The sequence below is a fragment of the Suricata suricatta genome, chromosome 17, assembly GCF_006229205.1.
Source record: "Suricata suricatta isolate VVHF042 chromosome 17, meerkat_22Aug2017_6uvM2_HiC, whole genome shotgun sequence".
Classification (NCBI taxonomy): domain Eukaryota; kingdom Metazoa; phylum Chordata; class Mammalia; order Carnivora; family Herpestidae; genus Suricata; species Suricata suricatta.
The window spans coordinates 52,675,169-52,699,102 of NC_043716.1; the positions used below are offsets into that span (position 1 = coordinate 52,675,169).

Sequence of the window (23,934 nt, forward strand, 5' to 3'; positions counted from 1 at the left end):
TCCCCTGCTCATGCTCTGACTCTCTGTCTCTCTCAAAAATAAAGAAAGATATTTTTTAAAATTTTTCTATAAAAACTAACCTCTCCCTGTGGTCCCTGGGGAGAGGGCTCCTTAGGGGCATAGTCTCAAAGAACACAGGAAGTGGCCAGCTGAGCATGGGGGTCTCCTGGTATCCGAGAGGCCCTAACTGAGGGCCTGACCCTTCACTCTCCTCTCCTACCCCTTACCCAGGGCCTCTCCTGTCCCCGTTCCCCATCACCTTATCAAGGCTCAGATACAGCAGAGGAATTCAGCTGCTTAGCGTCCCCCATCTCCCCACCCCCAAGATGAAGTTGGCTGAGATCCAGACTGACCAGAATCCCAGCCACTGCTATTCCCTTCCCCCACTTATCCTTCAAAGCCCAGAAAAGTGAGCCGATTTCCCCAGACATCCAGCCTGAGGTCTCCACCACCAGCAGCCAAGCAACGGCCCTGGGGAAGGGCCCGTGCCCTCCTGGACTGAAGGAAGGCCAGCAGAAGCAAGAGAGCTAGGATCAGGCTGGGGGGTTGGGGGGTGAGGCGGGCGCAGGGTGCGGCCCACCCCTCACTGCAATCCCACCAGCTCCGTGATGGGAGGGGTCTGCACCATGAACTCCTCGTAGCGACGGAGAAACAGCCAGAAGCGAGCCAGGTAGGAGTCCTCGTGGTAAGGCAGCTGCTTCTCCTGGAGGAACTGGGACACCACGGGCTTCACCTGGCAGAAGATGGGCAGGAGGAGGGGCGGCTGAGGCGGGACTGTGGGCAGGTCCTCCCCACGGGGGCCCCCTTCCTCCCAGTCCCTTGCTCCATGAGGCTTTGGAGGAGATGAGGGATTCCTGCCTCTCCCCTCCCTGCAGGCAAGGGGAAGGGGTGAGGGTTTTCTCCCCAACATCCTCCCCCAGGGCTCCCAACTGTGCCACAGTCCCCGTTGGCATAGGGGATAAAAGCTAGAGCTACCTGGACGCCTGCATGGCTCAGTCAGTTAAGCGTCCGACTCTTGATCTTGGCTCAGGTCATGATCTCATGGTTCATGGGTCCGAGACCCAAGTCAGGCTCTGCGCTGACAGCACGGAACCTGTATGGGATTCTCTTTCTTCCTCTCTCTCTGCCCCTCCCTCCTTCTCTCTCTCTTTCTCTCTCTCTCTCTCTCTCTCTCTTTAAAAAATAAACAAAAAAAGCTAGAACTCCCTTTTACCAAGCACATACTGTGTGCATACCATTTCAGATCCATTTCATTTCATCCTTAAAGCCTGCTGCTAGCAAGCACTGCTTACTCCCATTCTCCAGAGGAAGAAGCTGAGGCTCTGAGACATTCAGTTAACGTGTCCAGAGTTGCAGTATCGGCAAGAAACCCACATGCCTCTGCTTGGAAACTCACACTGCTGCTCGTACACAGGGCGGTCCTTCCCGGGAACCTCGGACCAGGCCAGCCTGGCCCTCACCTACCTTCAGGCACATGTTGTCAGAGAGCTGGGGGAAGAGGTGGTGCTCCACGTGACAGCTGATGAGGGAGTGGCCGAACGCCCAGTCCAGTACCGGCAGGCGGGGCAGGTTCAGCACCCCCAGGCTCATCATGTGAATCCTCCGCGGCTTCTTGTCCCGGGAGAACATGGGCAGCCCAATGTGCTGTGACAGACACGTGGGTCACACCCTCAGCTGGGCAGGCTTCCCCACCCTGCCCCAGACGTCCTCACCTCCCACTTGGGGACCCTCCCCAAAGAGTCCTTGTGCCTCCCTCACCCGCACCGTGGCGAGACTCTCCTGTCTGTGCTCGGAGCTCAGTCTCACCCATCGCTGGGCCTCTCTCTCCATCTGTGCGAGGGGCTTGGCCTGGGTACCCCTTGCGCCCCGTGGTACTGACGTGCCCATGACTTCCACTCTGCCTTTGTCTTATCCTGGAGAGGCCCTTCTCTGCTCTCTTTTCCCCCATCAAAATCCTGCTCAGGGTTCAAGATCAAGTTTGTGCACCCCCGTGTTGTTTCAACAAGTATGGGAAAAGGCCTCCTCTGCCAGGCTGGGTCCTAGGTCTTAAGGATTTGCGAGTGAAAGGGCGCCTCTGCTCAAGCAGGACCCACAGCTGTCCTAGGAGATGAGGTCATCGCTGGCAGTGCGGCAGGCAGTGGGGGTTGGGGGGGAAGGATGCTCTGACCTCCAGGCATCTAGTCTTTGAGTCCAGGGAACATGGACGCATCCCTGTGGAAACGGCCCTAGAACTGAGCGCTGAGCCGCTGGTCTCCCCTGAATACCTCCCATTCCCACCCCCTGTGCCCCACAGGGCAGAGTCAAGTGCCGTATGCATAGAACTTTCTCAAATCTTGGGGCACCTGGGTGGCTCAGTCGGTTGAGCCTTCGACTTCAGCTCAGGTCAGATTTCACATTCGTGGGTTCGAGTCCCGCGTCGGGCTCTGTGCTGACAGCTAGCTCAGAGCCTGGAGCCTGCTTCCAGTTCTGTGTCTCCCTCTCTCTCTAACCCTCCCCCTCTCATGCTCTGTCTCTCTCTGTATCAAAAATAAATAAAACATTAAAAAAATTTTTTTAAGTTTTTTAAGTTCCTCAAATCTTCCATCCACGATCTACATGTGAATGGCAGTTGGTGTGGAACAGAAGCAAATTCTTTACCTGAAATCCAAATTCTCTGTGATGACCCAGAGAGAGAGGTTGGGGTGGGAGGCGGCGGAATGTGTCTCTCTCCCCAGGTGGCCTCTCTCCCCGCAGAACGCGGGTCTAGCCTGTGGTCAGGGTGCAGCAGGCCTCACCTGGAAGATGTTGACGTGGAGGTAAGGGTGGGCGAGCAGGGATCTGGTGGTGAGCATGCAGAGAAGGGCCGAGCCGGGGCTCCCGAAGCCAGACACGTTCAGAAGCAGCCAGTAGTGAGCGTAGAGGCCCAGGGAAATCAGGCCGAGCGTCCGCACCGCGGACCTGAGCTCCACCTTCCTCAGCCGCTCTGCCAGAGGGAGCAAGAAATAGAGCGTGGGGGTGGGGAGAGGCAAAGCCGGCCCCCTGTGGCCTGGTGGTGCTAACTAGGGTGATCAGTTCATCCACAGAGCCCTGAAAAGTAGGTTTGCCCGTTTTATGACTAAGGAAACGGAGCATTAAGCAACTTGACCAAGACCACTCTGCTGGCAAGTGGTAAGAACCGCCCATGGCTGGGACCCGGGTCTGGCTGCCCTCCAGCCCTTCCTTCCACCATACAGTATTGCTCCCGTGACATTACAGTCCACAGCCTGCAATACAGCGCAAGGCCTCGGCGAACTATTTTTACATCTATGACCTCACAATGCTGTCACACCACCTGTGAGGACCAAGTAAGAACCTGAAGCTCAGAGTGGTTAAGTTACCTGCCTGCGGTCATCAGCCAGTAAGTGGCACAGCCAGACTTGGCCCCGGGACCAAGGCTCCTTCCACCCCGGCCCCGCTGTCTCCAACAGTTTCTGATTTTAGCTTGGGGCTCCCAGTTTCCTCCACGAGCAGCCTCCAGGAAGCCAGCAGGGGAAGTGAGGGAAGTGGGGGACCTGGTCTTTGTGGGGCACAGCCCTGGCATACTCACCAACGGCCACCAATGGGGTGATGACGGGGATCAAGAGGGGAGCAAAGAACATGTACACGTAGCGGTTGAGGAAAGGCAGCCTCCACGTGCTCGAGTCCCCCAGGCCCAACACGTTGGTGTAACCATGGTGCATCTTGACGTGTCCGTACTTGGCATACTCTGCGGTAAAGGACGAGCATACCTAGAGGAGGGAGCCAGGGGGGACACCGGGGCCGAGTCAGGCAGTCAGACAAAGCAGGGCCTCAGGAACACCCACCGTCCCCGGATGCTGCATTTCCAGGGCCTTCCTGCCTCACACCCAGCATATCAGACCATCTAGTCTCAGATTCCGAGACCACAGGGTGGCAGCAAGTCAAAAGAACTGTGTCCACTTGGGGTGGTGATGCCAAGTATTTGGAGGTGAGAGGCCAGCCCCGACGATTGTCACTCTGTCACTGCCCACGTGAGCCAGCCTGCAAGGCCGACAGGGCTCTCAGAGGACTGGGCGCCCTGCAGGGAAAGCTCCGGGCACCCAGCTCCAATTATTTTGTTCATGTTTATCTTGGAAGCATCTGTATTTCCATAACACTGCTTTGCATTCGGAGCCCACAACAGTGAAGGGTGGGGTGCAGGAGTGATCCATCCATGAACGTGACACCCAGGGTGAGGCACTGGGTGGGGGCTGAGTGTGAACCTCTCCCCAGGAAGGGGTGACTCCTCTGGCATGCACCCTCACCCTCGTGTGGGATTCTTGCAGCGGCTCTGGGACTCCAAGAAGGGCAATCATTCTGAATGCAGAAGAGGCAGTAGGTGTTTCTTATGCAGATATATGCAAATGAAAATGCAGATAACAGCCTCCTCCAGGATTTCATCCAGGCCAGAAGATCTTGTTAATTTTATCGAGAAGATCCGCCACCTGCCTGTTTCTGGTAGGACATGAAGAGTTTCCCAGCGCCAATCGCCCGGAGCCTCAGACAGCGGAACATACGTCCCTGAGCGCCCAGCCCAGTGCTGTGCACCTCACCAATGTGATCTGTTCATCGCCCAAGCCTAGCCAGTCCGCAGTGTTGTCATTCACGGTTGACAGAAGCAGAAACTGAGGCAGAGGGAGGCCACGTGTGACCACCCTAGGTGACTAACCCCAGGCCACTTGGCTAGGAAGGTGGCAGAGGAAGGATTTGAACCCAGAATCCACCCAAGAGAAGCCATAAGACCCCCGAGAGGAGCCACTAACTGCAAAAGGAGCAGGAACCCAGGCTCTGGGTCCCCAGCAGCAGAGGCAAAGCCAGGAGAAGACACACAAGGAATGACACCGCCTTCACACTCTGTTCACAGTGACCTCTCTCTCTCACAATGAAACGGCATGAAGTACAGCCGGAAGGTCGAGCTAGAGGACACTGGGGGGCACAGTTAGGGACGTCACAACTGTGGTTTTATAACAGACAGACAGGTCAACCTCATCCTGCAGGGGCCCATCTGGAGACAGAGAACGGGATCCAGCATGGCCTTGATACGACTCCACGAAAGCAGGATGGAGCGCTCTGCTCTCACATGAGGGAACCTGCTAGAAAAGAGTTTTGCTGTCTGTTTTTGTAAGCTCGCAGAGGGAGGAGGCCAGGCCAGGCTGCAGAGGGCGGGCAGGTCACGTGTCAGCTGAAGGCCTGCTCCTCTCCAGAGCACACACCCATCACGGCCACGTAGCTCGGGTTCCCCAGAAGCTTCTAGCGGCGGGCACACGGGGCTGCAGCTGGGGTCTGCAGGGACATCCTCAGGGGCAGACTGCCTCTGTCCAGGGCCTGCAAGTGTGTGTTCTGATCCTCAAGGCTCCATCCCATGTAATTGGAACAAGCAGCTGTTTTGGTCTTTGTTATATTTTACAGAGAGTGGGTGAGAGGGGTAGAGGGAGAAAGAGAGAGAAAGAGAGAGAGACAATCCCAAGCTGGTTCCATGCTCAGAGCAGAGCCTGAGCAGACCCTGGGATCATGACCTGAGCAGAAATCAAGAATCAGACACACAACCGACTGAGCCACCCAGGCACCCCGTGGAAAAAGCAACTGTTTTTTTCCTAATTTTTTAAATGTTTATTTATTTTCAAGACAGAGACAAAGGGGCGCCTGGGTGGCTCAGTCGGTTAAGCCTCCGACTTCAGCTCAGGTCAGATCTCACATTCGTGGGTTCGAGCCCCACATCAGGCTCTGTGCTGACAGCTAGCTCAGAGCCTGGAGCCTGCTTCGGATTCTGTGTCTCCCTCTCTCTCTGCCCCTCCCCTTCTCATGCTCTGTCTCTCTCTGTATCAAAAATAAATAAAACATTAAAAAAAATTTTTTTAAAGACAGACAAAGACAGTGAGCAAGCAGGGGAGGGGGCAGAAAGAGAAGGAGACACAGAATCCGAAGACAGGTTCCAGGCTCTAAGCTGTCAGCCCAGAACCCAATGCGGGGCTTGAACTCAGGAGCCTCAAGATCATGACCTGAGCCAAAGTCAGACACTCAACTGACTGAGCCACCAGGCTCCCCAAGAAGCAACTGTTTTTAGTCGCTGCTTCTGGGCACTTGTCCTGTACTGGGCTTGGGGACGAAGTTGCCTTTCCTTTCGGGCACACGCTCCGCATCTCCACACACACCCGCGGCTCACCACACTTTGACTAGTGCTGTCAGGGATGACCTGGCGCCTGGGCAGGCCCTCAGGGACCCGGTCACATTCTCAGTCAGCCTCTCAGTCACGTGGCCAGACCCCAGGAGGCGGGGGAGCCAAGCTACATGGGACGCAGCACACACTTCGAGAGTCTGTGTATGGTTGGCCTTTTTATATGCATAAGAACAGATTTGGGGCTATTTCTATAACACTAGGATTCTCACTCCCTTCTGGATGTTCCTTCCGTAGAGGAAAGGAGGGGGTGGCTTTGGGCTGGAAGAAAAGACCCCACACAGACTGCGCATGTACGCCCATCAGCCAAAAGGCAGGGGAGATGGCCCAATGCCGCTGAGGCAGCTGGGAAATGCACAGTCCTGCTGTGAGGGGTTAGCAGAGGTCTCCCCCAAGAGGATTCCACATGCAGCCCCAGAGTGAATTCCAGAAGCCTCAAGGCTTGATGAGGCCTCTCCTTCCCTTTCTCCGTCTCCTCCTCCTCCTCCTCCCTCTCCTTCCTCTTCTTCTCTTTTTCTTCTTCTTTTTTTTCTAGTAGTCTCTATACCCAAAGTGGGGCTCAAATTCATGACCCTAAGATCAAGAGTCACATGCTCCACCAACCGGGTTCCCCAAGGCTGGTGTCACTTCTTTTTTTTTTTTAAAGGTTTATTTATTTATTTATTTATTTATTTATTTATTTATTTATTTATTTTTGAGAGACAGAAAGAGACAGCATGAGCAGGGGAGAGTTAGAGAGAGAGGCAGACACAGAATCTGAAGACAGGCTCCAGGCTCTGAGCTAGCTGTCGGCACAAAGCCCGACGCGGGGCTCGAACCCACAAACCATGAGATCATGACCTGAGCTGAAGTTGGACGCTCAATTGACTGAGCCACCCAGGCGCCCCTGGTGTTGCTTCTTGATGTCACTCACCATGCAGTCCGTCTGGAAGACTTAAGGGCCCCAATATCTTAGCAGCACTCAGGCCCTGCAAGCGGCCACAGTGTGCACAGGGCAGGTGCCAGTGAAAGTCCTCCTGACACCCTCCCTCCGCTAAGTAGCAGGGACCCTAAGTCTCCCATTAGTCACTTCTTCCTTCACTCAGCTGTTTGCTCTCTTAAGCATCCTCAGCCCTCTGCCTGTGGCCAAAGGTAATTAATAGCTAAGGTGGTAGTCTGAAAAACACTTATTTTTGGGGGGCACCTGAGTGACTCAGTGGGTTAAGCATCCGACTTCAGCTCAGGTCATGATCTCACAGTTCATGAATCCAAGCCCCGCGTCGGGCTCTGTGCTGACAGCTGGAGTCTGGAGCCTGTTTTGGATTCTGTGTCTCCCTCTCTCTCGCTCTCTGCCCCTCCCCCACTTGTGGTACCCCCCCCTCTCAGAAATAAATTTTTAAAACTTAAGGAAATAAATTTTTAAAAGAAGATAATTCATGTAAAGTACACAGTAGGCACCCAGGAAGTGTCAGCCTATATAATCAGCATTTTTATTCTTTTACTGTCATTCATGCTTCCCCACTTGACTCTGAGCCCTCGGAGAACTAGAAGCAGGTCTTGCTCACCATTGTGCCCCCAGCACCCACTGGAGGGGCTTGGACAAGCTCAGTGATGTGGAGAGCACTCCTCGGCCATCATCACTCAGGCTGGTCCAGCGCTGTCTCAGCCCTCCAGGCTCCCCCATCAACCCAGGCGTCCTGTCCCGGCTGGGCAGCCAGTGCCGGGCCCTCAGCAAGCCTGCCCTGTTCTCTCCGAGCCCCTCCCTCTAGGCTGCAGCCCTCAGACTCAGGCTGCCATCCACAGATGACCGCCAGGACCGCCTGGCCCTACTCCGGTGTCCTCTGTCCCTCTGAGGCCATATACACCCCCATCTCGGTCGCCACCACCAGGAGCCAACCTGTACAGACCCACAGAAGTAGGAGTTGCCAGAATCCTCTGCCTTATCCTTGAGGAAGCCCCAACAAAGCTGGGGGCGGGTGGGAGGGGAGCCGTTGGAAAGTCCGTTTTGCAAATCTACACATGATAAAATAAATGACAGACAGACAGACACACACACCCACACACAATCACACACATAGTACCTATACCAATTTCCTGCACACACCCGTGCACACACAATTTCCTGCGCGCGCGCACACACACGTCAATTTCCTCAGCGTCAGAGTACCTATGTCAATTTCCGCATTTGGCTATTGAAGAACACTTATATGAATGTAACTTATATAAATATAAATGTTATATACATGTAACTACTGGGGGAAACTGACTGAAGAATACACAGGACCTCTCTGTCCTATTTTTGCAATGGGCCTCTGAATCTATAATTATTTTAAAACTAAAGTTCTTTTTTTACAGAAGTATATTTTGTACTACAGATCTGGTTTTGCACTCTAAATTTTTTAAAAAATTAAAAATCACAGTCGGGCGGACTCAGACTAACACCCTTCAGGGTTCAAGTCCAGAAAAAGGAAAGGTCAGAGAGACAGACCATAAGATAATGGCCACACCACAGAACTTGAGAATATTCAGGAATCATGACCAGGCTGGGGCTTCTGAGTTCTGTTTCCACCACTGCATAGGACTCCAAGGAAGGGGACGGCATCCCCCTGTGGGACACCCCCTCCCCGGGGCAGAGCCGGCCCACCACCCCCACGTTCTCCTTGGACCAGCTGTGACTCCACCCCTGAAGCACAAAGCCAACTTTAGAAGGAGGGTTTGAAGTTGAGACACACTGAAGAGTTTAGTAACTAGTACGGCCCGTTCCCTCCCACTCAGGAACCTCTTGACTGTGCATGAAACACAGGGAAGTCCTTGAGGCCTCTGATTCGGGAGTTAATCCTTCCCAAGCTTCAGGATTTAAGCCAATTCCCCCCTCCCCCTGCTCCCCCACCGCTCCAGATCCAAGAGGCCAGAGAGGGCCAGGTCCTTGTCCCGCCCCAGGTTCCAGCCGGCAGATCCCGAGACAAGGCTGGAAAAAGCTGGGTGTTCAGGGACACCAATGATACTCGCTGACACCTAGGCCTACAGACCAGAGGACTGGATCATTCTGGTGTCTCCTCAGGGTGAGGGTTTGGGCAGAGCACAGGCAGCCAACAAGAGAAGGATCAAACAGAGAAAACAACAGGACACGGCAGAAGTGGAGAGTTGAGGGTCCAGGAGGATCCCGGGCAGCGAGAACTTGTCCTTTGTGCAAACGGAGAGCAGGTGGTGGGCCAGGGCCGCAGCAAACAGCACCCTCAACACACACACACACACACACACACACACACACACACACACACACTCACACCCTCACACTCACACACTCACACACTCAGGTCTGTCGGGCTTCGCATAATGCATCAACCTTTCTGTTAAAAACAAACAGCACTAACAAACAACCAAACCCACTAACCCTCTCCTTGTAGCTGACCGCACGTTCCCTCCAGAGAGAAAGAGCCAAGCTAACACTTGGTTGAGCGTCCAAGGCCCTAAATCAAGATCCACGTGGTCTCAGTCCTCAGCATGGCTTTGTCGGGCCAGTGATGCTATTATCCTGTTTATTAGGTGAGGAAGCCAACACTGAATTCAAGAACTTGCCCAAGGTCGGGCAGCCGGCAAGGCTGGGCGTGTGGTTTCAAAGGCTTTGCTCGGACACTGTCCCCTGCCTGGCCGCCAAGACCGGCGCCCTCCCCAGTGACTGCACTTGCCCCACTAAAGCCAGCGGCCTGGGGAGACCAAGCCACGCCCTGCCCCACTTTGGAAACCAGATCCTCCCCAGAGAGTAGCCAGAACCACACGGTGTGGTGAGCTAGTACCTGAGTACTGAGCTGACACCCCTGCAGCTGTCACAACACAGACGTGACAACCAGGCCTCCCCCGCCACAAGCGGTTCGAAGGTCTCTAGGCCGTGACCCTCTCTACTCGCTGGCTTTTCCCTGGACTTGGTTGCCACGTCCTCTGCAGGGGTCATCATGAGCAAACACTAGTGGAACACCAAGAACTCACTTCTGTGCCAAGAGCCCAAGATATAAAGAGGTAAAGATGAGGCCACTGCCCTGGGGCTCAAGGGGACAAGACTGCATGCAGCTGTAAAGCCACGTGAGTCCCCAGGGCAGGTCACGTGCTGGGATTCAGCTGGGGAACCCTGGGGGCGCTTCTCAGCGGAGCTGTCTTCAGCTCCCTGCCTTCGCCTGGCACCCACGACAGCTACTGTGCCCCCCAGAGCCTAAGCCAGGGAGTCCTCACACTTGGGTGGGTGTCAGATTCACCTGGGGACCTTGGTAAGTAAAGCGGCCAGGCCTCTCTCCTCCGAGAACCCGGGGCTTCCAGGCCATTCAGCTGCACACTGAAGTTTGCCGATCACAGGTCACCTCTGTACAGTCAATCCCTTGTCATAACTCGTTCCAAGTCTACCCTCGCCTCCTCATCCCCAGCTGCCCCCAGGCTCCTGGCACTCAGGGAGCTTTGAAACATTCACACAGAACTAATCCTACCTGTTGTGTCCCCAGTTCCTCCCCTGGTCGTGATTAAGGGCGCGGGGGGCGGGGCTGACATGGCTCCAGGTCTCAGAGTCTGGCTAGCACCGGTGCCCAGGGATTTCTGGGAAGTGAAGTATCTTGAAATGGACCCTAATTGGGGTGCCTGGGTGGCTCTGCCGTCAGTCAGGCATCTGACTCTTGATTTTGGCTCAGATCATGATCTCACAGGTCATGAGTTCTGTGCTTGAGAGTCTCTGTCTCCCGCTCTCTCTGCCCCTCCCCCACTCATGTGTACACTCTCACACAAGAGAGAGAGAAGAGAGAGAGTGCACAATAAAAAAATTTTTAGTGCTTATTTATTTTTGAGAGAGAGACAGAGACAGAGTGTGAGTGGGGGACAGGGAGAGAGAGAGAAGGAGATACAGAATCTGAAGCAGGCTCCAGGCTCTGAGCTGTCAGCACAGAACCAGACACAAGGCTCGAACTCATGAGCCGTGAGATCATGACCTGAGCCAAAGTCTGACACTTAACTGACTGAGCCACCCAGGTGCCCCGATAAACATTTTTTTAAAACAGACCCTGAGGATCATGGATCTGTAGGTTCCTCTAGTTCTTAGCACTTGAGAAATGTGTGCAGGAGGGGAAGGGAAGAAAGGGAGAATGGAGAATGCTAGAAAACAAACATAACTTCATAAAATGTCATCTGCGTGTCTGTGGGTATGTAGAGTTCCGTAAACCTTTATAAAGTCACATAAAGTTTACAACTGAGTTCATTGGTCATGGTAACGAGTGGCAGTGAAGGACCGTTTCTAGTGTCTGCTTTTGTATTTGTTCCTAAGGGACCGGGTGGCCTGGTCCCTACCCGGAAGGGAGAGAGGAGGGAGCAGTTCCTCAGAGGGACTGAAAGGCCTGACCTGGCCAGACAACTTCGGCCTTGCCTGTGGACGAGCAGGGGGAGGCCGAAGAGAGAACGGGGAGAAGTGGAGGCAAAGGCCCTGGGGGAGCAGGGGGCTCTTGGGGCTGGCTCGGCCATTGCCAGAGGCGTCAGAGGGGGAGCCTTCTCCAGAGTTCGGACACTGTCGGCCCCTACTGTCCCCTCCCTTCTGTCTAGGGGTCACATTTGACCCCTGCCTGGGAAACCAGGAGCCCCCAAAGGTTGTCGCCAGGACAGCTGCCCTGGCAGAAGGAAGTTTTACCACCACTTGGGCCAGTGCCACAGAGGGGCAAGCCGGTGCCCCCAGGAGAAACAGGGGGTGCCCGGGCCGGGTCCACTGCCCCAGGCAGACATGTGTACCTTCCTCGTGCCCCTCTCACAAGGTGCCCACCAGTGTAGGCAGCCTCTCAAGGCCTTGGGGATGAGCACACACACACTCCGCGTGGGCACACGCAGCTGCACACGCCTGCACACCCCCGCAGAGCAGAGAGGCCGCCCAGGCTGCGAACAGCCCCGCCCACCCCTCCCAGGCTCACCTCCACAAAGAAAAGCTCCCAGATCCTGCTCCAGCGTTTTGACTTGGTGAGGGCGCCGTGAGTGGCCAGGTGGCTGCCCTTGACAGTGAGCGTGTAGTGGCACACACCCAGGACAATGACACCCAGGGCAAGGACCAGGACATTCTCAGAGCGCAGGCTTAAGAACCCTGTACAGAGGAAGGAGAGTGGGGGTAGGGGGATGAGGGTGCACAGGGTCTTCCTCCAGCTCTTGGAGATCTGGGCCCAAATGTCCTGGCCCCTGACTACCAGAGACCTTGCCAAAGTGGCCCAGGGCCAGGGGGCTGCCACCGGCAGCGATGGGGCAGGTCCCACCAGGAGAGGTCCAGAGGAAACCCCATCGCTGGTGTCCCCCACGGAACATACTCCCCTCCCCCAGTCCCTCTCCTCCCTCTCAACTTTCCCCCCCACCGCCCTGGATGCCACCAGGCCTTCTCCCTCCTCCAGTGCCTCATCCTCTGACACATGGGGCAGGACCCTGCAACCGGACTTTCGGATCTGCGGTGTACCCCTCCTTCCCGGGTTCTGGGGAGCGCCATGGCCCCCACGCCCCAGTCCCCGGCCTCTCCCCCACCCTACCCCGCACCCTCCTCCCCAGCCGCAGCGCCGCCCTCTGTCCCCCTGGCCCGCGCTCCTCACCGGCCGGCACCGCGAGGAGGCTGAGCGCGAGGATGGCGCAGTCCACGCCGTGGCGCTCCCACCAGGAGCTCGTCCTCACCACGTCCTGTACCAGAGCCTCCAGCTCGCCCAGCAGCGCCTCGCCCCCGCCCTTGCCCCGGGGAGCCCCCGGTGCCGGCTCCATGGGCGGCCGCCAGGGCACCCCAGGGGGACTCGGGACGGTGTGCGGCGCCCGGCGAGGCGCGGAGTCCGGGCGGGGGCGGACAGGGGCGGAGTCATGCGCCGACTGGGGACACCCGCCCTCGGAGTCACCGTGCGTGCTGGGCACCCGAGCGCCTCCTGCCGCTCGCGGAGGCGACCTAGCCGGGCCCCGGAGGCGCCCTCCGGGCGGGAAGGACCAGAAACACCGCAGGAGGAGGCGCAGATGCGCGCAGGTGGAGGGAGGAGGCCACCCTGGATGGAGAATCAGCCCGGGCTAGAGGGAACTCGAGGGGAGACCCCTATGGAGAGGCCCCCACCCCCACCCCACCCTTCCGCGCCATCCCTGACCGCCTGGCCTCAGATACCTCCCTCGCGTTCTCCCAGTCCCCGCAGCCTCTGGAGTTCGCTGTAGCATTTTTTATCTCATAGTCTGTGTATTTTTCTCAATGGCACTCCGCAGATGTGACCCGGAATGTCTGTCTCCACCAACAGACTGGACGCTGGGTGCCAGCAGGGCCTTACCTTGCAGCTTTTGCTCAGACCGTATCTTTAGTAAGTAGAACCGTGCTTGGCAAAAAATATTTTTGAGTTCATGGGACAGAAAGTTCAAGGGCTCGTTCCATTCAGATACATGGGGAGTGCGGGTCCCTCTGGTCCCCATCTTTAGCAACGGTGACTCATGGAGAATGCGCTCTCCAGCCCAGTGATTTTTGGAATGAGAAACTCCAAAAGGGATAGCCATAGAGAAGGAGAAACTATAGAGAAAACACACCCAGGGGTCACCGCGCCTGGTGGGTCCCTCTGCAGTTCCGCTCGTTCAGGGGCGCCCAGGGTCATGGCCCACAGCACCCATTGCCCTGCTTTGGGAGCAACTCCTGTCCCAGCCCCTTTCCTTCAGTGTAGCCCCAGCCAGACCTGCTGGAGGGTCTCCAGTCACAAGCCACTATGCCCTGCAGACTCGCGTCTCTGCATGTGAGGGTCGATTCTCCTTTTTCTTCGGTTTTACATTCCCTGTGGTTTCATATTGAAGTTCCTTTTTTTTACGTTTATCTATTTTTGAGACACACACACACACACACACACACACAGAACAGAGGAGGGGCAGAGAGAAAGACACACAGAATCAGAAGCTCCAGAGCTGTCAGCACAGAGCCAGATGCGGGGCTCGAACCCACAACCCTCAAGATCATGACCTGAGCAGAAGTGGGACGCTTAACCGACGGAGCCCCCCAGGCACCGCTGAAGTCCCTTTCTAAAGGAAGTCTGGCACAGTGAGGGCAGCATTTTCAGAGGGAGTCTTTGGGAGGGAGGAAGAACAGCAGGAAGAGAGGGAGGTGGAGGAAAGAGATGAAGGGGAGCCCGGTGAGGAGGTGAAGGGACACTAAGAACGGATTCCTCTCTCTACTGTCGCACCTTCCTTCATGAATGCTTATGAGCTAATCCCTCCAATTCTGTATAAAAGCATAAGATTTCTATATCAGGTCAGTATTCTAAGGGACTTACAATCTAATAGATCAATTCTCACCTCACACACGTGAGCGTGCACACACACGTCTGGCTCCTTATAGTTTCAGCACTGGTTTCCATACCCTTACTAGGTTTTGTGTTTTTCCCACAACCCCACAGGATGGCATCATCCCCGCCTAATTCATGAGAGGCACAAAGAGATGAATGGATCTTCCCAACACCCACCCCAAAGTTACTAAATGGCAGCACAAGAACTCAAATCCAAATCTGTCTACTTATTCAATCATCTTTTATTTATATCAGATTAGGGGTGGCTCAGTTGGTTAAATGTCCGGCTTTGGCTCAGGTCATGATCTCACGGTTCGTGGGTTTGAGCCCCGCTTCAGGCTCTGTGCTGACAGCTAGCTCAGAGCCTGGAGTCTGCTTCCGATTCTGTGTCTCCCTCTCTCTCTGACCCTCCCCTGCTCACGCTGTCTCTCTCTCTCTCTCTCAAAAATAAATAATACAGTTAAAAAATATATATTTATTTATATCAGATCCTTTTTCTTTTAATTTTTTAAAAGTTTATTGACTGTGGGAGCACCTGGGTGGCTTAGTCGGTGAAGAGTCCAATTTCAGCCTAGGTCCATGATCTCGCCGTTTCCAAGTTCGAGCCCCACGTGGGGCTCTGTGCTAACAGCTCAGAGCCTGGAGCCTGTTTTGGATTCTGTGTCTCCCTCCCTCTCTCTGTCTGAGCCTTCCCGACTCACACTCTGTTGCTGTCTCTCAAAAATAAATACACATTTAAAAATGTTTTTTTAAGTTTACTTATTGTTGTGAGAGAGAGAGAGAGTGTGAGAGCACACGCCTGCGCACACAGGCATACACATGAGTGGAGGAGGGGCAGAGAGAGAGAGAGAGGGAGACAGAATCCCAAGCAGGCTCCACACTAACACGGGACTCAAACTCACGAACTGTGGTATCACGACCTGAGCCGAAATCAAGAGTCAGATGCTTAACCAACTTCGCCACCCGGGTGCCCCATTTGTACCAGATTCTAAAGACAGAGAAGGGGGAGGTGCTTCCCCCCAACCTACCCTACCTCCAGTGCCTCCCTCTCAGATATGCTAGAATTTTCAGGGGGGCAATATGCATATTTTTATAAGCATATTTGATATTTGTATAAAATATGATAGTACAATTTTATAAAGGGAGAATTCCATGGCTTTTATCATATAAACTAGAAAACTTCCTGCCAAGGTAGGAAGAAGGTGGCAAGAAGGCCCTGGCTGACCCCAGGACATCCTGGACATCTAAGTGACGCTTTTAGGAAGCAAATGCTGAGTGTCAAACAGAAGCAGAGGCAAAATGTGCCGTGAAGGAGCTCCAGGAGCCCGGAATCCCCGCGGGTGGGGTGGGCTGGCAGCCTCCCTGGAGAGAGACAGACTTACAGGGGCGCCTGGGTGGCTCAGTCGGTTGAGTGTCCGCCTTCGACTCAGGTCATGATCTCATGTTTCGTGGGTCCGAATCCCGCATCGGGCTCTGTGCTGACAGCTCAGAGCCTGGAGCTTATTTCGGATTCTGTGTCTCCTCTCTCTGACCCTCCTCTGCTCGCACTGTCTCTCTCTGTCTCTCAAAAATAAATAAAAAACATTAAAAAAGAATTTAGAACAGACTTACACCTGCACGAGAAGGAAGCCAACAAGATATTCTGGGTCTTCAAGACATGGAGCAGGAGGGGGGCTTGGGGGACTGTGAGGAGAGAGAGGCTGGGACCCGGGGCTGGACGTACAGAGAACGGCAGGCTGTGAAGTTGGGGTTTGCTCCTGCAGACTCGGGGAGCCTCCGCAGCCTTTACAGCAGGGGAGGCCTTGTGTCGTGTGTTGAGGAAGGGTCGTCCAACACAATGGAGGAGCCACTGGAGCACAAGAGACTAGTGTGGAGACTGCTTCAGTCCAAAAAAAGAGGCTACTGAGGATGCAGGAGGCAGCGAGGGACGCTGTGGGAGGGGACGTGGGAGGAGGGGGGGATCCAAACCAGGAGGACTTACATAGACGGTTCGCCAAAGGAAACGTACACGTGGCCAGTGAGCACGTGAAAAGATGCCCCACATCATCAGTCTGTAGGGAACTGCAGATTTAACCCCCCGGTGATGTAGCCTTTCCAACCTACTGTAAGGGCTAAAATTAAATGGCCAGCCAACACTACAGCTTGGCAAGGGGGTGTGGGGCAACCGACCTCTCATTCACGGCTGATGAGAGTACAAGGGGGCACAGCCCCTTCGGTAAACAGGTAGGCAGTTTTGTGTAAGGTTAACTATGGGCTTACCCTGTGACCCAGCCATTCAGCTCCGAGGTATTCAACCAACAGAAGTAAACACGTGTGTCCACATAAAAACGTGTATCTCGATGGTCATCACAGCGTTATTCATTATAGTCAAACTGGAAACAGCCTAAGTGTCCGTCAACACAAGAATGGATGAGCAAACTGTCCCACTCCTACAACACGGATAAAGGAGCAGCCGGTTCAGGCACAGAACAGACGGACGGTAGAGATGAGCAGAGGCAATCCCCCGGACCAAAGGAAGAGGGAACGAAGCCAGACACAAGCAAGTAGTCACACTCTGATTCCATTTATAGGAAGTTCAAGAACAGCCAAACTACTATATGGTGATAGAAATCAAATCAGTAGGTGCCCAGGGAGGGGTGGGTGGGGAACGGTAATTGCAAAGGGACACGCCGAGGCTTCCTGGGAGGACGGGAGTGTTCTGGGTCCTGATTGCGAGTAGTTTGTCTAAAGTCATTGACCTACACACTTGAAATGGGTGCATCTTATTATAGTTAATTATACCTCAATAAAGTTGATTCAAGCAAAAACAAAACAGGAAGGCAGATTCTCTCTTTGAATGAAAAGAGCTTTATTAGAGCCCAGCCACAGGCATGCCCTGGTCATATGCTTAACAGAAATGCAAAGAAATATACGAAAACATTCATAGCCACAATACTCAGAATAGGCAAAAAAAAAAAAAAAAGGAGGGGGAGACAACTCAAGTATCCCCCAACAGTAGAATGAAAATTAAATGTGGAATATGGATGTCAGGGTGTATCCGATAGCCCAAGCCTAATGTCGAACAAACTAAGCCAGACGTAACAGAGCACAGACTCCATCTGACTCTGTTCCCATAAAATTCAAAAACTGGCTTAGGATGGCCATTACTGATAGAGGTAGTGACCAGGAGAGGGCATATGGGGGTTTCTGGGGGCTGCTAACTGTTTTTGTTTCTTGATTAGATACTGTTTGTAAAAATTAATCATGCTACTGCTATTTTGTGTGCATTTTACTGTATGTATGTTGTGTTTTATAACTTTTTAATGTTTCTTTTTAAGGGGGAGAGAGAGAGATCGCATGAGCAGGGGAGAGGCAGAGAGAGAGGGAGACACAGAATTTGAAGCAGGTTCCAGGCTCTGAGCTGTCAGCATAGAACCCAACATGGGGCTCAAACCCACGAACTGTGAGATCACAACCTGAGCAGAAGTCAGACGCTTAATCTACTAACCCATCCAGGTGCCCCTGTGTGTTCTATTTTAATTAAAACATTTGCTTTGTTTCTAACTGGTAAGAGGTTGGTTGGTTTGTTTTTAAGAGATAAAAATCAGGGGCATCTGGGTGGCTCAGTTGGTTGAGCGTCTGACTTTGGCTTAGGTCATGATCTCAGGGTTCATGGGTTTGAGCCCCGCGTCAGGCTCTGTGCTGACAGCTCAGAGCCTGGAGCCTGCTTCAGATTCTGTCTCCTTTTCTCTCTGCCCCTCCCCCACTTGCTCTCTGTCTCTCTCTGTTTCTCTCTGTCTCTCAAAAATAAATAAATGTTAAAAAAGAGAAAGAGGGAAATAAAAATCAGAAGGTAGACATCACCCATAAATCCAGCAAAAGCGAAGTGCGGGAGAGCGGGCTGGGGCTGGCATCTCCATTCTCCTGGCCACGGGGGCTGGCAGCTGGGCACATGGGGGTTAAGAAGCATCTGGTCTGCCGGGCTCTTCCCCATTCCTCTCCATCAGCCCCACATCCTGCGGTTCCCTTCTCCCAAGATGCTGCTCACAAATGAATTGTGAGTAAAAGCTCTGGGTGATTCGCCCACTGAATCTGCATCTTTGAGGCTCCCTGTGTGGCCCCTCACAGTGGGCAGCGAGGGAGCCCGGGTAGGCTCCTTCACCTCTGCCCACGGTGGGCCACTGCCCTGCTGCCTGGGGCAGCCAGGGCTGGGGGCTGTCTCCTCCTCTGAGCTGCCCTCCCCTGGGCGAGCCCATGCCTCCTTCCAACCCCTCACCTTTCTGCATAAACTCAGCATATGTAAGGAACACAGCTTTAGAATCAGGCACACTTGCTAGCTGTGTGGCTTTGGCTGAGTCACCCAACCTCTCTGAGCTTAGTATCTTCATGTATATGAAACATAGGCATTTAAAAGAGCGAGATAAATATCAGTGGGCATTTTGATATTTTCTTCCCGTATGCCAATAGTTCTGCACAGCCCACCTTGGAGACCACTGGCCCACAGCCTGAGGTCTAAATTGTTCACCTTGACCTTTGAGGGTCTCCAAGTTCTAGCACCATCTCTGACTACTCTTCTGCTTGGGCCAGAGTGACTGCTCACTGACCTCTGACCCCTGGACAGGTGTTGCTCCATTCCCAGGGTAATTGTTTCTACTCCACCAACCCATCTATACCCACCCATCCTCGGGGGTGCCAGTGACTTCAGCCATCCCTACAAAGCCTTCCCAATGGTCTTATGTATTTCACTTATGCCATCAATTTTATTGAGCACCTACTGTTTGCCAAGTGCTCCCACTCACCGGTGTCTCTCCCCTCCTCCGATCTCATCATCTCCTTGCTAGCTTTAGATTCCAGTCATCACACACTGCCTGTCGGTGATCCCTCTCGTGCACTGTGACCTAATCCTAGGATTCAGCACGTTCCCAGGTCTGTGTCATCTGCCTGCATTAGTCAGGATAAGTAACACTAGCCACATAACAACTAGCCCCAAACATCTCAGTGGTAAATACAACACAGGTTTCTTTCTTGCTCACATCACAGTCCAGTATGGGTCAGCTGGCCTTGCCCCAAGTGGTGACTCAAGGGTTCAGGTTCCTTCTACCTTGTGATGCCTCTGCCTCCAATGTGGGCCATAACAATGTCTAGGGGGGTGGAAGAAAAAATATGGAAAGACAGTTTTAGCCCCAGGTCTGGAAGTGGTATGCGCCACTTCTGTCCTCATCCCACTGGCTGGAATCCGGACACATACCTCCAATCTCACCATAGGTCAACTTGAGGACACAGCCTTCCTGTGTCCAGCTCAGAGGGTCATATAAATGCCTGGACTGCAATCTATGCCCATGGCTGATGCACTGGGAGCTTCCCCAGGGGCGTGGACCCCCCGCCCCACACACACCTTCCTTACGTTTCCCAAGCTTCCTCCATAACCTCCAATCTGCTACCCAACACATCCTCACACACCCGTCATGCCCAGCTGATGTTTACAGACCAGTGTGAGTCACGGCAGGCTGCCTGGAAGAGAAGGGGCTGGGCTGGGTGCGTACATTGTCCCTCCTGTTCTCTGGACAACACCCATTCCCTGGGGTCTCACACAGTGTGTGGCACATAGTAGGTGCTCAGTAAACATTCGTTGAATAAATGAATAGATGGATGAGTGGAAAGATCAGGAAAACAGGTTCAGGAGAAAGAAAGGAGGAGATAAAAGTTTTAAAAAAATTAGATGATGGAGGTACTTGGGTGGCTCAGTCAGTTGAGTGTTGACTCTTGATTTCGGCTCGGGTCATGAGCTCATGGTTCGTGGGTTTGAGTTCAGCAATGGGCTCTGTGCTGACAGTGTGGAGCCTGCTGGGATTCTCCCTCTCTCTCTCTCTTTCTCTGCTCCTCCCCTGCTTGTGCTCTCTATCTCTATCTCTCTCAAAATAAATAAACAAACTTTAAAAAGACAGTGGTCCTAACTCTAGACAGGTGAGCCTTCCTCCCAGGCCCGGGGACCTACTCAGGCAAAACTGAGGGCTGTGTGTGTGTAGGGATGATGATGGAAGGTGCTGGATTTGGCCTTCCCGGGACCTCTGGAGTCCCCACCCGGGGGCATCTGTGATTCCTCCCTTCTGCAATTCACATATTTATTTGCTGGGGTTCATTGGGGTTAATTATCATTGTGGTTGGGGTGGGGTGGGAAGGAGCCCTGCCCTGGCCCCGGGGCTTGGAAGGGGATCACGAGAGTCAGGGATCAGTTTGAAGATCTGGAAGGTGGGTACTGGGAGGCTGGGGGCGGGGGGGTGGATTAGAATGACACCTCCCACCAGCAATGCACCCATTTCTAGGCTCCAGGACTGGGTGGCCGGGTCTGTAAGCTTTCCTTGTCTTCCACCCATTCATGCTACCCGCCCCCCCCCCAATCATCAAAGCCCAGGGAGGCTCGGCTCCGGCTCCGGGAGGCAAGCGGCATTATTCACAGGGGCGGGGCCGAGCACTCTGGAGAAGTGGCCTGGCCGGGACTCAGATCTTGATCAGCTCAGAGTGGGACCAGCATCCCCAGCTCCCTTGGCTCCAGCAGGGCAGGACCACACGGACGGACTGTCGGCGTCAGCCTCACCTCCAAGGTCCCTGACCCCAGCCCGCCGCAGCTGCCTGTGCTGTTCTTCCCAACTTCTGAGCCACCAGCCGCTCTGCAAGGACGAAGCCAGGTTGGTGATGGCCCAGAGGGGCCAACCAGGGAGTGAGACAGGTGAGGGAAAGGGGACCAGCCTTGAGCTGGTAGGGGTGCTGAGGCTCTGAGACTGTCAGGCTGTCCCCACCTGGTGGGAAAGACACTGAGACCAAGACCAGCCAAGCTGTAGAGCAAGCGAGGTCGTTGAAAACCCAAGGCTGGAATTGTTAGCAACCCAGACTCCCGACCAGTGGGATTTTCCAAGGATCCCTTGCTTCCTCCCACTGTGTCAGGTCAACTCCACAGTCCAGTGTGTGTGTGAGTGACTTTGGGGTATAGATTAGCCTGAAGGGTGTGTGTTGGACCTGGTGGGGCTGGCACCAGGGCTGGAAGGGGAATGAGGGCCATGATTCTTACGTGGTGTGGAGGCGACTGAGAACAGTGTCTAGAGCGAGGCTCTGGACTCAGACACACCCACGTTCATTCTGGCTGTGTGACCTTAGGTGGGTTGCTTGACCTCTCTGAGCCTCAGGTCTCTGACAAGGTGATTTGGAGTGAATGAGGGCTTACTGGGTCGCCGGAGCGAGTAATAAGATCACTTCTGGGCTGTGGATATCCAGGGACCGCCGGAGGGCCAGCGCTCATGGTAGATGGCATCACTAAGCCATTCCTTGTGCTATGGTAATTATAACATTATTGTTCTGCCGAATATTGGTATGATCTAAATCTAACATATATTGGTGTCGATAATGATACTAAATGGTCTCCATTTCCAGTGAAAAAAACGCCTGACCACACTCACTCCATTTCATTCTTGTCTGTGGTTCCCGTGTGTGTGCACAGAGGCAGGCCAGGGTTTAGGGGCATGATGCCCCCCCCCACTTCTGTTCTACGGTACTGAACAGGCTGCACAGAAGGTGTGGGCACTGTGGAAGAGGGAGTTTGGGACAACCCAGCAGGTGGGTTCTTCGTGCCTCCAGCTCAGGGCTGCCCAAGCCTGGCTGATACCCACTGAGCCCTCCCCATCCCCCGATTCCTGTCTGGGAACAGGGGGTCCTTGAGCTGGTCCCCCACCCACTGGGTGTCAAGACCTGAGCTAAAAGCTTCATATAGTGTATCCTGACAACAGGCCTACAACGGGGGGTCCAATGACCTCCACTGACAGATGGAAACTCGGAAGCCTGAAAAGGCAAATTAGCCCTCCCAGCAAGCGGCAGAGAGCTCTGCATCCCAATGGAACATCCGGGCCCAGACGAGGTCACCCACCCAGGTCCCAAGCTGCCCAAAAAAGTAGATTTGCCTCTACCTGATCTCTTTCCTTCTGGGTCATTGGTCTTTCGCCCCTTACTGCCCACCCTCCCCCCTGGGTTCTGATCCCCAACAAACCAGTTATCCAGAGAGAGTTTGGAGAAAGTTTGGTGGGAACCCCCAATTCAGGACAAAGGACGGGGTGAGGACAGGTGGTGTGGGTGGCTGGAGTTTCAACCTTCCAGGCTGAAGGAGCTGGGGCCCTAAAAATACTGGTAGGAAAAGGATATAGACCATAGACAAAGTCGCGGAGCCCTCTGTGCATGTGTAAGCATACGCGTGCACACCCGCATGCACACACACATGCACACACCCCTCTTCTGGGAAACTTGGAGGCCCCGAAACAGAGATAAATGAGCAAGACCACAGAGTCACGCAAGCACCCTCAGCTCACCAGAGAGCCCTGGGTCCACTGCACTCACCCTGTGTTTGCACAGACCATGTCTTCCCACCCATTACACACACAGACACACACACACACACACACGAATGCACTCACACAGGCACACACAGTGGAAAGCAGTCAGAAGTAGATCTAGAGGCTGAGCAGGAGTGAGGTAAACGGGAATGGAGGGAGAGAGGCGGGGAGACAGTGAGTCCGGCCTGTCCCCCATCCCACCTTCCCAAGTCCTGCCGGCTGAGGGGCTGTTCAGACCTGGGGAGCCCATGAGCTGCCCTTGGGCCGGGTGAGAGTCTGGGAAGGTGGCTCAGGGAACGGGACAGAAAGAGCCAGGGCTTGGAGTTCGAATCCCATGGCCCTGACACTTGTGCTCTGTGGAAAAATGACCTAATCTACCTGAGTCCTGTTTCCTGCCCCGTGAGGCAGGCCAACGATACTGTGCTCCAGGGTTTGCCATGCCTGGAACGTAAAAGTGCTAGATTTCTGCTCTGAGAAGGCAGCTAGAAGCGAGCGGCCGTGCAAATGCACCAGAATGGACACCCTGGTTTAGGTACTTCCTAGCAGGTCATTGGCTCTCCTAAACCTCATTTGCCCTATCTGAAAAATGGGGCTAGTAAAGAAAGCCTTCCTGCCCTTGCCCACTTGAAGAGACAATGCTGGAGGAAAAGGGGGCGGTGATGGTGGGAGTCAGGGGCCAGACCGGCAGCGGCTGTTGTCCCTCCCCCTTCTCCCAGAGCAAGCCCCTTCCCCTGCCCACCAGGACCCCACCAACTACTGTTCGGAGTCTAGAGCGAGGAGAGGGTCCCACAGCCCCCAAAATGCCCATGGAGGCCCAGAGTGAGAGAGGGTAAAAATGGGATTTATAGCTTTAAAAGCCTGCCAGGGCTCACCGCAACGGCGTGCCCTGAGGGCCTTTCTCTAAAGACCAGGATTAGTGGCTCCAAATGGACTTGCCAGAAGTTTCCCTACCTCGGGATCCAAACCCCATCAGACTTAGTCATTCAGCTATAGAAACCCGGGAGCGGCTGGTCCAGCGTGCAGATATGCAGAGTCAGACGGAATGGCGTCGGGCCCTGTGTGTGCTCTTACTGGCTATATGAGCCATCCAACAGCCTAGTGTTCTTGATTCTCGGTTTTCTCATCTGTC

The 23,934-nt window shown here is 54.2% G+C and overlaps 1 protein-coding gene across 1 annotated transcript; it reads right to left on the reverse strand.

Annotated features, from left to right (window-relative positions):
• Window positions 1-12,997, reverse strand: FADS6 (fatty acid desaturase 6). The gene is made up of 6 exons (XM_029929178.1): window positions 12,757-12,997; window positions 12,100-12,266; window positions 3,566-3,746; window positions 2,775-2,962; window positions 1,465-1,644; window positions 1-733 (listed from the first exon to the last, which is right to left on the reverse strand). The coding sequence occupies exons 1-6, from the start codon at window positions 12,917-12,919 to the stop codon at window positions 584-586; spliced, it is 1,029 nt and encodes a 342-aa protein (XP_029785038.1). The 5' UTR covers window positions 12,920-12,997; the 3' UTR covers window positions 1-583.
• Between the last annotated feature and the right edge of the window lie 10,937 nt (window positions 12,998-23,934).